Source organism: Sapajus apella, unplaced genomic scaffold (assembly GCF_009761245.1).
Source record: "Sapajus apella isolate SASKATOON/1434 unplaced genomic scaffold, GSC_monkey_1.0 scaffold30, whole genome shotgun sequence".
NCBI classification, from domain to species: domain Eukaryota; kingdom Metazoa; phylum Chordata; class Mammalia; order Primates; family Cebidae; genus Sapajus; species Sapajus apella.
In genome coordinates, this window is record NW_022436970.1 from 24,674,846 (window position 1) to 24,690,688 (window position 15,843).

A 15,843-nucleotide genomic window follows, 5' to 3' on the forward strand; every position below is an offset into this window, starting at 1 on the left:
GTTTAATACTTTTAGCTTTTATTTTAGATCCAGGGGGTAGGTGTGCAGGTTTGCTACCGAAGCAAATTGTGTGATGCTGAGGTTTGGGGTAGGATCGGACCTGTCACCCAGGTACCATGCACAGCACCCAACAGCACATCTTCCAGCCTTTGCTCCCTTGCTCCCTCCCCCCTGGCAGTGCGCAGTGTCTGCTGTTGCCATCTTTATGTCCATGAGCACCCAGTGTTTAGCTTGCACTTACGAGTGAGAACACACTGTATTTGGTTTTCTGTTCCTGTGTTAATGTGCTTAGGATAACGGCCTCCAGTTGCAGACGTCATTCTTTTTGTGGCTATTCTCCTTTAACTGGTTGGATTCAGAGTGAAGCATCTGGCCCTGTGCTTTTTGTGGTGGGTAGTTTGAGGGTTTCCGACTCAGTGTTTTCACTGATGATGGGTCTGTTCAGATTCTCTGTTTTTTCCTCCTGTTTCTGTGAAGGGATCCGTTATCTACTGTGTTGCCGCATGATTCTTCACAGTCCCGCTTTATCACCCTTTTTACGCCTGTAAGGGCAGGAGTCACATCCCCACTTTCATTTCTGATTCTGATAATTGGAATCTTCTGTTTCTCCTGCTCAGACTGGCTACAGATTTGTTGATTTTTTTGAACTTTTCCAAGAACCAGCCTTTGGTTTCATAGGTTTTGTCTGCTCTTTCATTAATGCCTGCTCTCATCTTTGTTACTTCGCTCCCCATCTGCTTTAAGTTTTATTTACTTTTGTTTTCCCAGTTGTCTTAGGTTGGCATATTAGCTTATTAATTTGGGATCTTTCTTCCTTCTTGTAGGCATTGACAGCTATAAATTTCCCTCTAAGCATTATTTTTCCTTTTTTCGTGTGTTTATTTACTTATTGAGACAGGATCTCGCTCTGTCACCCACACTGGAGTGCAGTGACACCATCATGGCTCACTGAAGCTGCAGCCTCCCAGACTCAAGGGTCCTCCCATCTCAGCCTCCTGAGTAGCTGGGTCTACATGTGCATACCACCACACCCAGCTCATTTTTGTATGTCTTGTAGAGATGGGGTTTTGCCATGTTGCCCAGGCTGGTCTCAAACTCCTGAGCTTAAGTAACCCTCCTGCCTCGGCCTCCCAAAGTGCTGGGATTACAGGCACTAGCCACTGCACTAACCCTCGAAGCGTTACTCTAGCTGCATCTTCATTCTTCCTCATCTCCAAGTCCGTTCCCTTCTGATTTCTTGTGTGGCCTCTTGATTATCTATGTTAAACTTCCACATGTTTGTGAGACTCCCAATTTTTTTGTTATTAATTTCTAATATTGTGAATGGGGAGTATATTTGTCTTATTTCTATCCTTTTAAATTTATTGAGGTTTGTTTTATGGCCTGGTATGTGGCCTTTTCTGGAGACTGTTCTATGTGCACATTGAAAAAAATATATCCTGAGTTGTTGGGGGAAGGATTCTGCAGACATCTGTGAGGTCCATTTGGCTTACGGTGTTCACATCTTCAGTTTCCTTGACTCTCCTGTGTAATTGTTCTATCTGTTATTGAAAGTGGGGTATTAATTAGCCAGGCGTGGTGGCAGGCGCTTGCAATCCCAGCTACTCGGGAGGCTGAGGCAGGTGAATCACCTGAACCCAGAAGGCAGAGGTTGTAGTGAGCCAAGATTGCACCACTGAACTCCAGCCTGGGCGACAGAGCAAGAACGCCTGTCAAAAAAAAAAAAAGGTTATGGGATGTCTATTCCTGTTTTCTGTTTGTCTTCAGTTTTTGCTTCATTTACTTGTTGCTATATTATTGGTGCATATGTTTTAATTGTTGTGTCTTCTTGATGGATTTTCTCATTATATATTATCTCTAATGACACTCTTTGAAGTGGGCCTTGTCTGTTAGTATAGTCATTCCAGCTTTCCTGTGGTTGCTGTTTAGAGGATGTCTCTTTCCCCATCTTCTTCCATCGTATCTATTTGTTCCTTTGAATCGAAAATGTGTCTCCTATAGACAACTTACAGTTCAATTATTTTTAAAAATCCAGTCTGCCTTTGGATTGTTCATTCCATTCACACTGAATGTTATTCAGTCATACATTTGGGTTTGTGTCTGCTTCACATGCCTCCCGGACCACTTTGTTTCTGGATCCTTCCTTAACTGCTTTGTTATGCATTGGGTGAATATTTTCTAATGGAGCATTTTAATTTCACTAATGATATTTATATATTTATTTGTTTGTTTGTTCTTTTTGAGATGGAGTCTCACTCTGTTGCCCAGGCTGGAGTACAGTGGCGGGATCTCAGCTCACTGCAGCCTCTGCCTCCTGGGTCCAAGTGATTCTCCTGCCTCAGCCTCCCAGGTAGCTGAGATTACAGATGCACGCCACCACACCCCACTAATTTTTGTAATTTTAGTAGAGACAGGTTTTTGCCTTGTTAGCCAAGCTGGTCTCAAACCCCTGACCTCAGGTCATCTGCCCACCTTGGCCTCCCAAAGTGCTGGGATTACAGGCATGAGCCACCACGGCCTAGCCCACTAATGAGATTTTAAAGGTTTTTTTTTTTTTTTTTTAGGTATTTCTTTTAGTGGTTGCTCTAGAGTTTACCCCAGATAATCAGAACCTGCTTCAGATTTGTGCTACCTTAATTCCAGTGAGATGGAGATGTTACACCTATATAGCTGTAGTGACTTTTCTCCCTTTAGGTGCATTGTTGTGGTATACATTGTTACAATTATTGCTTTTGCTTCACTATCTGTAGTTTCCTTAGACCATTACACCTTTGGTCCCACACATCTCCTTTGGGCTTTTATTGGCAAATACATTGCACATGTATTACATTTCTATATGCTGTAGACGTATACATTATATACATCTTATTTTTATACAGTTTTTCAAGTCAGTTAAGAGAAGAAAAAATGTGTTTATAGTGTCTTTCTAATTACATAATTGCCTTTACTAACACTTTTTATGTTGATTCAGATTATTGTCTGGGTCCCCTGCCTTCAGCCTGAAGAGTTTTCTTTAGGATTCCGCTCGCAGTGAATTCTCTTAATTTTTGTTTCCCTGGGAAAGTGTGTATTTTTCACTCTCATTTTTGAACACTCTGCTGGATATAGAATTCTTGCTTGGCAGGTTTTTTTTTTTTTTCCCCCACTTTGAGCACTTTGGATATGTCATCCCACTGCCTTCTGGCTTGCAGTCTTTCTGCTGAGGAGTCAGCAGCATCTCTGTTGAGGTTCCCTTGTGAGTGAATCTTCATCTTCCTTCTGGTTTTGCTCCTTCAATACTTTTTCCTTGTCTTTGACCTTCATTACTTTTATGATGATGTGTCTCTGTGTTTATCCTACGTGGACTTCATTGAGCTTCCTGGATATGTAGTTACCGGTTTTTTTCAGCCATTATCTCTTTGCATATTTTTTCTTCTCCCTTCTCTCGCCTTGAGTAGTCCCATTATGCGTCTGTTGGTGCAGATAATGGTGTCCTGCATTTCCCGAGGCTCTGTTTGCTTCTTTTCTCTCTGTTCTTCAGCTTGCATAATTCCTGTCACACTGTCTTCATGTTTGCTAATTCTTTTTTCTGCCAGTTAAAACCTACTGTTAAACTTTTCTAGTGATTTTGAAATTTTTTTATTTCAATTATTGCACTCTTCAGTTCCAGAATTTCCATTTGGGTATTTTTCTAAATGTCCATCTCTTTACCAATAGTCTCTATTTATGGCATTTCCATTTATGCTTCCTTTAGTTTTGTGAACATGTTTATAGTCGCTGCTTTGAAATCTCATTCTGTTAAATTTGACATTTGGTCACTCACAGCAGTTTCTGTTGCCTTTCCGAGTGTATGAGTCATGTTTTCTTATTTTTTCCCTTCCCTCCCTTCTTTCTTCCTTCCTTCCTCCCTCCCTCCCCCCCTACATATCTTGTCATTCTTTGTTGGAAACTAGACATCTTAGATGGATATTCTAGCACTTTGGGTACTCCCCAGTCCTGGGCCTGTTGCTCATTGGTTTAGTCTTCTGGTGATGGGCCGGGTTACTGTTGTGATACCTATGTGCCCCTCTTCCTCCCCAGCAACAGCCTCTGGGTGGGGGCAGCCTCAGTGTGCCACAGGCACCCTAGGTTTGGGGAGCAACCTCTTCCTCTCGCTCACTGACCACACCCATTAAACTCCTAGTAGCCAGCTGAGAGCTCTGTTACTCCTCTACAACCTGAGCGTATGGCCGCTCCTTCTCAGTGGTTTCTGAGAGTCTGATACTGTTCTGACCCCAGGAGGGCTCCTGTGGGCTGTCTTATCCCCTCATTCTCCAGCACACTAGCCAGCCTGCAGTCTAGGTTACACAGTCAGCAGATAATCAGTCTCCTAATTCCCTTCACCACCACCTCCAGTAGTTTTGAGCATGCCCTTAGGTATAAACTTCTTCATGTTCTGTTGCAAATGAAGTCACTTCCTTTGAGAAGAGAGTATTTCCTGCATGTAGCTACCTCCAGGCAAAAAATCTCTCAAGCAGGGATTTGGGGGATGGGGACAATGGCAAGCCTCAGTGTGAATGACACACACCCCCCTCTCAGAGCTGGGGGCGGCTCGCTGAGACCCCATCAGCCTCTCCTGGTCTAGAATCACTCCCATGTGAGCTGGGGCCAGGGCAGTCAGGCCCTATCTTCCCAGGGCCAGCCTCCCACCCAGGACAGTGGGGACTGGACAGGAGGAGGGAGCCCCCACCCCTCCACCGGCCTCCCCTAGGAGCAGAATGTGAGATGGTGATGTCTGCCTCTTCCTGGAGAAGAAGCCCCCCGCAACTGGGAGCTGGGGTGGGGGCGGGGCTGGGCGAGGCTGTGCCTGTGGCTGCAGCCGCAGCCATTCCACCTGAAGTTTCTGGTCAAGCCGAGGGGAGGACGCAGTCGTGACACAGATGCCACAAATGCTCACCTTTCCTACAGAATTTTCCAAGATTTTCTTAAATGTTTGTTGTCCTGTTTGCTGTTAAGACCATTTCCCAAGACGTTAAAAGGTCAGGGGTTTTAACATTATTATTTTCACCATTTCCTGAGTCAGCTAAGCTCATCGGCTCTCGTGCCCGAAGTGATCACCATTCAATCTTGTGGGGGGTTTTTCCCCTTATTTATTTATTTAACAGGAATTGGGCCTGTTTGGCAATATCCCTTGCGCTTGCTTCGTGGGCTGGGGCGGGAAGAGTGGAGGAGGAAGGGTGGCCTGGGGGACGCCCTCCCGTCCTGCGGAAGGAGGGGCGCAGGCCCCGGCCCTAACCCCAGCCCTGCGTCCCCTCTCCCTGCAGGGCGAGTGCTCCCCCAAGTGCCGCAGCCTGTTCGTGCTCGAGACCGTGTGCGTGGCCTGGTTCTCCTTCGAGTTCCTGCTGCGCTCCCTGCAGGCCGAGAGCAAGTGCGCCTTCCTGCGGGCACCGCTCAACGTCATCGACATCCTGGCGCTGCTGCCGTTCTACGTGTCGCTGCTGCTCGGGCTGGCGGCTGGCCCGGGAGGGAGCAAGCTCCTGGAGCGCGCGGGGCTGGTGCTTCGGCTGCTGCGCGCGCTGCGCGTGCTCTACGTGATGCGCCTGGCGCGCCACTCTCTGGGGCTGCGCTCGCTGGGCCTGACCGTGCGCCGCTGCGCGCGCGAGTTCGGGCTGCTGCTGCTGTTCCTCTGCGTGGCCATGGCGCTCTTCGCGCCGCTGGTGCACCTGGCCGAGCGCGAGCTGGGCGCGCGCCGCGACTTCTCCAGCGTGCCCGCCAGCTACTGGTGGGCCGTGATCTCCATGACCACCGTGGGCTACGGCGACATGGTCCCGCGCAGCCTGCCCGGCCAGGTGGTGGCGCTCAGCAGCATCCTCAGCGGCATCCTGCTCATGGCCTTCCCGGTCACCTCCATCTTCCACACCTTCTCGCGCTCCTACTCCGAGCTCAAGGAGCAGCAGCAGCGCGCGGCCAGCCCCGAGCCGGCCCTGCGCGAGGACAGCACGCGCTCGGCCACGGCCACCGAGGACAGCTCGCAGGGCCCCGACAGCACGGGCCTGGCCGCCGACTCTGCAGACGCGCTGTGGGCCCGGGCACGGCCCTGACGCCGGCACCACCCACACGAAGACCCCTCCACACCAGCTGCAGCGTCGGGAACCCGGAGGCGCGCGGGGCGTCTGGCCCGGGGGAGCGGGTCCTGCAGGCCGCGTCCTCGGCCCTCGTGCATGAGGAGTCCCAGAACTAGGCCGGGCCCCGCCTGGAAGCCACTGGCCTGTGACCTCCTGCCCCTCCCCTTTCCGTGGATTTTTAATTTTCTATGCCTAGCTAAAAATAAATTTAGTAAGTCCCAGAAATTCCACACCTGTTGTAGATGACTTCGTTTCCCCTCTGACCGTTCCTGCCTCCAGCCAGGGAGAAGTGGGGAGTGCAGCCCCCCCTCAGGCCCCGCCGGCACTCGGAATGGGCAGGTCCCTGCAGGAGGCGGCCCTGGGCATCCAGCTGTGCCCACATCCCCTTCCCAGGGATGGGACAGAGGTTTGACGCAGACGCTCACAGCCCCACAGTCCGCCCCAATAATTGCCCTTTCCAGGGTTGGGGAAGGGGGCTCCAGCCCTGACCTGTAACCTGCATCCTCTGACACCCCTTCTCTAGGGAACCTTAGAGGCTCGACCTCCGGAAGGGTGACAAGGGCCTCTGACACTCCCTTTGCACCAGGTTTGCGTGTGGCATTGTAACCCTTCCACGGCCTATGGGACCGTGTCCTTGTTCTTCTGGGACACCTCCTGTCCCCAACAGGAGTGTTTCCTTGGGGCTTCATTCAGATGGAAGAACTGCCCTACCCTCTGCATGAGGCTATGGAGGGATTTCGCTCAGGGAGGAAGCGGCTGAGATTCCTCCAGAGGCGCCTGCGGGGACAGGTACCAAAGCTCGGGCCTCTCCCTGCAGGTGGAGAGGAAGGAACTTTCCACTTCGCGCTGCTCTATACACATTCATTTTAGTGAGTTCAGCCAGGAGACCTGAGTCATGACCAGTTAGAAGCGGGAGGGGGACACCTCACCTGGAGGGTCCCACCTTCCATTACAAGGCAGCTAACGCGGGGCCCCTGGCACGGGTCAGTGCAGGGAGGAGGGGACGTGGTGTCCGGAAGCCCATTTCCTGACTGTGGAAACCCAATACAATCCACCCGCTGCTCCCACACAACTTGCGGCGGAGCTCCTCTCAAGGTGTCCTGTGGTCTTTGGGGTCTGCCCTACAGCCTGGCACTCATTGGCCTGAAAGAGGTTTTCTTCCATCATAAGGGAGTCAAGAGGAACCGCCAGGGCGCCTGAGCGTGACGTCCCTGCACTCAAGGCCTGGTTCTGCAGAGCTGTGTCCACAGCAGCAAGCCCATCTCCCTGCCTGTGGCTGCACAGAATGCCCAGCTTGATGCTGGTCCCCAGCTCCCCGGCAGGGCTGGGTGCTCTCGATGCCAAGAGGAGAACCCAGGGCTGGAATGGGCTGGGGAAGGCATGAGGGGCCACCCTGATGCTGCCTCAGCTCCCGGGAGCACACAGCACTTGGCTTCTCCGAGTGTCATGGCTCTGGGACAAGGAACAGGGGTCCAGGATGCAGGGAAACTGAAATAACTTTGGTCTTAGCAGCGACCGTTCCTCCAGGGTCAGGTGGGCGGATGCCAGCGTGCGGGAAGCCCTGCTTCCTCAGGGATCCTCACTTCAGCGCCTTGGGCAGAAAAGGCTCCCGTCATTCACACAGGGAAACAGAGCAATGCAATATCGGCCACGCCAGACGTGGATTCCAGGCCTGAGACTTGCCCCCCGCCCTTGGCACCACGCATGAGTGGAAAGTGAGGGCCCTGGGGCTGTCCCCACAGGGCTCAGGGCTGGCTGAGCACCTGCCCAGGCATCTGGCCTCCCTGGGGCAGGATCCCCTCCGGGACCAAAGCCACAGGAGTCTGTAAGGGATACAGTTGTGAAGAAAGCAGGAGACAGGCATGATCCAGGTGAGTGTGGAGCCTCTTCACGGGCAGGGCCTGCAGCAGCCACTGGGACCACCTGGCGCTCAGACCCGCCTCCCCCAAGCAGGTCAGCTGGTGCCCCAGGTGCCCATGACACGGGCTGGGCTTGGGGCCCCAGACACACAGTGGGGGCCTGAGGACTGGCAGCACACTGGGGGCTGCCTCTCAGTGATAGATAGCCTTGGGTCTTGCTCAGGAATGGGCAGAGTTCAGTACTGGGCTGAGAGGCCTGGGCAGAGGACCGCCCAAGGGGCCACACGCCAAGGTCAGCGCCCCCCACCCTCTGCTGCTCATCCCACCCTCTACTGGTGACCCCCAGGAACAGAAGGATTCTTCCTGTGTGATAAGGTGCTGACCACCACGAAGACCCCCAGAAACAAACCCAATTTGTTCTCCCTTGGAGGGCCAGGTGGGGAGTGATGGGGGATGGGGGTCTCAGACCTGCCCCTCCCCACCCTGGGCTGCGGGGTCTGGCCAGAGAGCCCTGGAGCCCTCCAAGACCAGGGTCCCCCAGAGGCCACCCTGGGTCACCAGGATGGGGTGCCAGGCAGTTGTGCTGAGACGGGTGGCACACTTCCACCCAGCCCCAGGCTTCCTTTTCACTCTACAGGTGCCCAGTGAGTCCCCCTCCCACACAGGCCTCAGGGAAGGGCACAGGGCTGGAGTCCATCAGGTCTGTGTCCTCGTGGGGTGAGGGGAACGTGAACTTCCCAGGCTCCCACGACCTGCTGTCCCACAGAGAGGCCCTCTTCAGCCTCCTCCTTCCCTGGTGCTTCTCTGTTGCTTAAAGACATCCAAAGGCATCACGGGGCAGCAGCGACCTGAGAGTTCAGAAACACAGTGACCCCCCTGGTCCAGCCCCCGCCACGCAGGGCTGACACCTTGTTCCCATTTCCTCCCTGTTAAAACCTGGTGGCCCAGAGTGGTCCCCGTCTCCCATCCCCGCACTAGAGCTCTGGTTCATGTGGCACCGTCCACCACTTGAGGGCAGTGATTTGTGTCCCACACGTTCCAGACACGCTGGCCTTACTCTCCACCTTCCCTCAGGGATGCTGCCTGGATATGGGCCGTGCCCTCTCCTCGCACCCGGATGGGCCTCAACCCAAACCCTGCCCTGCAACCTCCACCCACACACCTGGCTGTTTACTGGACAAGAAGCTCACATGTTGCCTCCACTGTAAACACTACACAGAAAAAAATCACTGTGCGCACACAGCTCCATCTCTGTGTGCTGCTCTGAGATCGCAAATCTAGAAACACCTCCTTTTAAAGGAGACCCTTCCCATGCTTTCAGGCTTTGGTGGTGGGAGGGAGAAGGCAGATGTGGCAGCTGCAGAGGCCAAAGCAGCCGAGGCAGCGCCAAACCCGCCCATGAGCAGCTGAAGGACCCGCGCCCCCGGTCCACAGGCACAGGCAGTGACATATCCGAGGGGGCTGGGCTGTCGTCTCTGTGTCCAGGAGGAGCCTCCTGAGGTGCCAGAGCCCAGGCCAGCACCAGACCCCTCCCCCTGCCTGGGGCCCCACAACACCACATGGGATCCACACACGGTTTATTGATTCCAAGTCGCCACGGGGGTACATTCAGCAGTCACCGCGCCTGCAATCGGTGACATTTTAATGTGAGGCAATTACCGCTACAGACATCTTGCTTCATCTTTAAAAAATAAAAATTTTCAAAGCATCTCACAGGCCAGAGAGCAAAGCAGGACCCTCACTCAGACATTCAAGTTTTTCTGAGGAAACGCAGGAGGAGGAGGCAGCCTGGAGCATCTCGCCACGACCACAGCCACCGCCCGGCGTTGCGTTCAGAGGCCTGTGGGAAGCGGCCCCTGCGCCCACGGAGGGGAAGACGACGGCCTGTTGGAGCCGCATGGAAGCATCCAGAACTCTGAGGCCTGGGGGCCAGCCGCAGTCAGCGCAGTGGTGCTGACACGGTGTGACCTCGAGTTAAACTGAAAATGGGGTGGGGGCAGAACGTGGGGTGACAAGGGTCAGACCAGTTGCAGCCAGAACTGCATGAGCCGGCACACGGGGGCGGGCAAGGGACAGGGGACGGGACAGCACCTGGCAGGGCCACCACCCCACTCAGGAATTTGCTTCAGGCCAAAAGCCCAGGACGGCAGGGCGAGGGGCCATCAGCCAGGACCAGCCCCTTCCGCTTCCTGGACCGAGGCCATCTCTCTCCTGGAAGAGAGACAGCTAAGCTGCATCCGGTGGAACAGTCAGCGCCCAGAAGGAAGGGATCTCTGCCAGAGGAGCCCAGGGGTGGCGTGCAGGGGCCTCAGCCCGGCCCCCTCAGCCTTCGCCCACCAGGGCCCTCCACGTTGTCTGACAGTCGCCAGCATCTGCCACGTCCCCAAGGACTCGAGGAGAAGCAGAGCCTCTGGCAAGAGCAGCCTGAGCTTGCTCTGGCGATGCCCTGCGAGGCTGGACACAGCAGAACCTCAGGGCGCCTGGGCCTGTCTGCGCCTCAGGAGGCAGCCGCTCCGACCGCCCAGGAAAGCAGGAGCAGGTGACCCTGCATCCCCACAGCTGCCTTTCCACACGTGCCAGGAAGAGAAAACCCCGGCCTGCCCCTGTGCCGGTCCCTAGCAGCAGAGGCCACCCCAGTCCAAACAGGGGATCCGGCCAGGGTCTTTCAAGGTTGAGGGCTCTGCTCACAGGACTTGTGGGTATCCCGAGGCCCCCATAGCTTCATGGCTCGAGGCCGCTGGCCTGTATGTCCACCTGGAGCAGGGTCCCGTGGGCTGCCTTCCGCCTCCCCATGTGTACCTCGGGCTCAGGTGGTGTTTCGTGAGAGGAAACAGGAGAAACACTTGCTTTCTATTATCACCCTGAAAACACCCGAAACCCAGACCTCGGGGTCAGATCTACCCTGGCTGACCTGTTGAGCACAAACGGCATCCCAGTCCCACCCCCACTGCCCACCCAGAGAGACCCCACAGAGACTGACAGAAACTCTGACACCAGGACCCCATCTCCCCCACACCTGCAGGGGCCACAGCACCCACCCTCCCCGTGGGGAGATCAGGGCCCACCAGTGCCCAAGGCTGGCGGTCCCACATCCTCGTCCTCTCCACCCTCAAAGGGCCTTGGTGCTGGCGGGGTGCACGGTGTGAGGCGCCGGCTTCGGAGGGTGGTGGGCAAAGGCGTAGGCCTGCCCCAGGATGGCCAGGTCCACCAGCACCTGCAGCAGGCCGCACACAGAGAACTGCAGGGGCGCGCCCTTCAGCAGGAAGTAGGCTGTCTTGAAGGCATCACCGCTCGTCCACATGAGAACCATCTTGATGCTGCGGAGACACAAACAGGCAATCAGTAGGCGACCTGGGGCTCAGGATACCCAGGGGGTCAAGGGGACACCCAGGCAGCAGGTGATGTGGGGCTCAGGACGCCCAGGGGGTCGAGGGGACACCCAGGCAGTCAGCGGGCGACCTGAGGCTCAGGGGCACCCATGGGGTTGAGGGGACACCAAGTCAGTGGGGCGACCTGAGGCTTGGGCAATCAGGGAGTTGAGGGGACACCCAGGCAGTCAGTGGGGTGAGCCGGGGGGTCAAGGACACCAGGAGGTTGGGGCCACCCCAGGGGGCCACAGGACACACCCTGACCCTGCCTATCCCACCCAACCCCCCGCCCTGTGGCCTCAGGAGCTGCCGCCTGGCTGGGGTTCCAGGGGATCCGACCCAAGAAGAAAGATCTGCTCGAGACCACAGCGGGTGGCAGGGTGAGCAACCGAGGGGGTCAGGGCCTCTGGCAGGCAGTGGCAATTCCGGGAGGGGCCAGGCCTGGGAGGGTGCTGAGGATGCACCTCAGGCCCACCAGGCACGCAGCGGAGCAGAACAGCTGCTCTCAGGTCTCTGCCGGCCAGGCCTCCCTCCTTGGTGATTGGTGCAAACCTTCCCTCCCTTGAGTGAACAGGGAGCAGCCGCCACCCACAGTCGTGAGAACACCCTTCCCCGTCACTTCGTTCGTGCCCTGGCTTGCCTAGCAGTGAACATGAGCACCACTGCGCTTTCCCACGTGAAATGTTTAACTCAGCGGCCACTGGCCCTTCCACAGCTCCCAAGGCCAGCGGCAGCGCCTGGGCAGGGAGCGCTGTCTTGACAGAGAGGACAAGACACGGCTGGCTGCCCCATACCCCACGGCCTCTGTCCCGCTCGTAAACCAGAGTGGGCACCTGCCTGCTGAGGCAGCCTGGGCGCCAGGGCCGCCCTGCACGAGGGTCTTCAAGCGCAGCTGTGGCCAGGTGTGTGGATCAGGGCAGGGGTCCAGGCTGGAGCTGGGAACCCGTGGGAGGAGAGAGCCGGTGTCTGCACCCTTCTCTCTCTCAAGCCCACAGTGCTCTGCTCTGGCACACCCCAGCAGTCAGCTCAGGCCCCAGAATCCCCCCCACCACCACCTCCTTTAGGCCCAGGCAGGGCTGCAGAGCTGACTTGGGGTGGGACTCCAGGCCCTGGGACCACAGCCCCTGTGCAAAGGCCGACTCATCCCATATTAGCCTTGGACACAGCAGGCGCCCAAGCATTGCTCAGTGACTCCGCCTCTGTCCTGCCCAGCTTCTGGCTGACCCCTCACACCCAGGACAGGAAACAGGGCGATCACCTGACCTTCACACACGGCTAAGATTTCCCAGGATGAGTACTTCCTGAGAGCGACAAAGGCGGCCATGCCTGCGTCAGGGACGGGCTACTCTCCACACAAAGCCCGTGGCTTTATTTGGCATGCAGCGTCAGCTCACACTTGAGTTTCAACACTTGTTTTTAATCAGTTGACTAATTCTATGTAAACACACACACACACACACACACACACACACACACACGATTCTGGCTTTCCTTGAAAAAGAGCCTTTTCAGATTTTAGATGATGAATCCAATTTCCTTAATAGATAGGCATTATCTATTTAATAATATTCAAGTTATTTCTTCTTGGGTCAAAGGAATTGGTCCATTTTATCCAAGTTTTCAAATGCATGGGCATGAAGTACATCGACTGCCTGTTGGGTCTACAGAATACCCTCCTCCATTCCAAATACTGGCAATCTGTGTTTTCTTGTCATTCCAGCTACCGGTTTATCGATTAATGATTTGTTTCAAAGCAGCAGCTTTGGGTTTCGTTTTTTATACTTCTGCAGTTCTTTTTATTTTTGTTGCCTGGTGTTAGCTCTATTATTTCCTTCCTTCTGCTTGCTTGGCTTATTTTGCATTTCATTTTCCAGTTCCTTAAGCTTCACTGATGATTTCAGAACTTTCCTTTTCTAAAATCAGCATTTAATACTACAAAGTTAACTTTAAGGATTGCTTTAGTTGCATCCCACACATTTTGATAAGGTGTTGCATCTTTCGGTTCAAACTATTCTCAATAGTTTAAGACATTCTCTAACAGATTGTTTAAAAGTATCTTGTTTAGCTTCTAAATCTTTGGAGACTTAAGATCTATTTCTGCTATTAATTTCTAGCTTAATTATATTATAGTCACAGAAAATACTCTGGATAATTTCAGTTCTTTTAAATAAACTTTCAAGACTTAGGCTGTGGTCTGTGTTGGTGAATGTCCCATGGGCTTCTGAAAAGAATGTGTACGTTCACTTGGTTGCTGGGGTCAGATTTTCTATATCCCTGCTAATTTCGTCTACTTCTTCTATCACTTACTGAGGAGAGATGGAGTCCCTAACTGTAATGGTGGATTTGTCTTTGCGTTTCTATCAGTTCTGGCCTCTTATGTACTTTGAGGCTCTATTGTTAAGTGCATACACACTTAGAACTGTTGTATCTTCTTGGTGAATTCACCTGTTTATCGTGATGCAATGTCTCTTTTTATTCAAGGCAAATGTCCTTTGTCTGATATTAATACAGCTCCTCCCAGGTTTGAGTCACACATGGATGGTGTCTTTCTCCATCCTTTTATTTTTATTTTTATTTTTATTTATTTTTTTTTTTGAGACGGAGTTTCGCTCTTGTTGCCCAGGCTGGAGTGCAATGGCACGATCTCGGCTCACCGCAACCTCCGCCTCCTGGGTTCAGGCAATTCTCCTGCCTCAGCCTCCTGAGTAGCTGGGATTACAGGCACGCGCCACCATGCCCAGCTAATTTTTTGTATTTTTTTAGTAGAGACGGGGTTTCACCATGTTGACCAGGATGGTCTTGATCTCTTGACCTCGTGATCCACCCGCCTCGGCCTCCCACAGTGCTGGGATTACAGGCGTGAGCCACCGCGCCCGGCCCCATCCTTTTATCTTTAATGTGTCACTGCACGGCCGCCTGGTCAGGACATCCCTGCACGGCCGCCTGGTCAGGACATCCCTGCACGCCAGGCATCAGCTACAGATGTAATTACACTTAAAGTGAGTTTTCTGTAAACAGTATGTAGTTGAGTTTTATGTTTCTTTTTAAATTAATCTGAACATCTCTATCCTTTAATTGCTATGATTAGACCATTGACATTTAATGTTACTATTGATATGTTTGAATTTAGGTAGACCATTTTATTTTTTTTTGGTTCTCAGCTTGTCCCTGCTGTTTTATTCCTGCCTTAAGATTATTTAAAATTTTTTAAATATCCTATTTTAATTTATCTATTTGATTTTTCACTAACTCTTTGTATAGTTTATTATTATTTTTTTTTTTTTTTTGAGACGGAGTCCCACTCTATCACCCAGGTTGGAGTGCAATGGCGTGATCTCAGCTCACTGCAACCCCTGCCTCAAGCAATTCTACTGCCTCAGCCTCCCGAGTAGCTGGGACTATAGGTGCACACCACCATGCCCGGCTAATCTTTTGTATTTTAGTAGAGACGGGGTTTCATGATGTTGACCAGGCTGGTCTCAAACTCCTGAGCTCAGGCAATCCGCCCGCCTTGGCCTCCCAAAGTGCTGGGATTACAAGTGTGAGCCATCATGACCAGCCACGAGAGACCCCCTTTCTCTCTGAGAGCATCCCTGCCTGTCGGACCCCACACCAAAGCCCTCAGGGCTGCCACTGCCCAACCCAACAGTAAGGGAACCTATTCCAGCCATGACTACCCTCTCAGGCCTCCACGCACCCTCACCCAGGAAACCTCAGCAACCCCAGTGGTCTTGATTCACTGTAACCACACCAACCAAGGTAGCCCAGTCCCCACCAGCACTCCACAACACATCCCAACCTGTACCTACACCTCACACCCATGCCAGCACCCCACACCTGTACCTACAACCCACACCTGTACCCATGCCCCACACCCCTACCTCAACCCACACCTACTATGCCCCACACCCGTACCTACAACACACACCTACACCCCACGCTGCACACCCCAACTCGTACCTACACCTCACACCTGTACTTACTGCCCACACCCATACCCATACCCCACACCTGTCCCTATGCCCCACACCCATACCTACAACCCACACCTGTAACTGCACCCCACACCAGTATTAATATCTACACCTGTAACCCTGACCTGTACCTACATCTCACCCCCTACCACCACTCCACACCTGCAACAAGCCCTCATACATTTACCTATAACTGGTACCTGAACCTACCTGCTACAGGACTTGCAGCCCCTCACACCTCTGCCTACACATGGGGGCGTCCTGCAAATACTCAGAGGTCCGTAGGAGCCCTGGAAGGGGTGCTATGGCCCTTGGGCACCCGTTCTCAAACACAAAAACACACATTGGCCACCTCTGTTCCAGGCTGTTTCCCACAAATAACAAATCCAAGAACACCATTCCCTCCAAATCACAGCCTCAGCATCTGTGACAGAGACCAGACCTAAGCTAAGTGTGGAGGCTCAGGGGGGTCCTCAGTGAGGAGCAGGCACAGGGGGTACTCAGTGAGGAGTGGGCACAGGGGTGTCCTCAGTGGGGAGCGGGCACAGGGGTGTCCTCA

The 15,843-nt window shown here is 53.6% G+C and overlaps 2 protein-coding genes across 7 annotated transcripts in view; one reads left to right on the forward strand and one right to left on the reverse strand.

The window, feature by feature from the left end:
• The window catches only part of KCNG2 (potassium voltage-gated channel modifier subfamily G member 2), an 86,706-nt gene extending 80,398 nt beyond the window's left edge, over window positions 1-6,308 (forward strand). For all 3 annotated transcript variants that reach the window (XM_032293791.1, XM_032293793.1, XM_032293792.1), the window contains exon 4: window positions 5,283-6,308. In XM_032293791.1, coding sequence (XP_032149682.1) covers window positions 5,283-6,059 — 777 coding nt within the window. In that variant the 3' untranslated portion in view covers window positions 6,060-6,308. The remainder of the gene's footprint in view (window positions 1-5,282) is intronic.
• Window positions 6,309-9,504: 3,196 nt separating this feature from the next.
• Window positions 9,505-15,843, reverse strand: part of SLC66A2 (solute carrier family 66 member 2) — a 37,254-nt gene continuing 30,915 nt past the window's right edge. For all 4 annotated transcript variants that reach the window (XM_032293794.1, XM_032293795.1, XM_032293796.1 and 1 more), the window contains one exon: window positions 9,505-11,259. In XM_032293794.1, coding sequence (XP_032149685.1) covers window positions 11,052-11,259 — 208 coding nt within the window. In that variant the 3' untranslated portion in view covers window positions 9,505-11,051. The remainder of the gene's footprint in view (window positions 11,260-15,843) is intronic.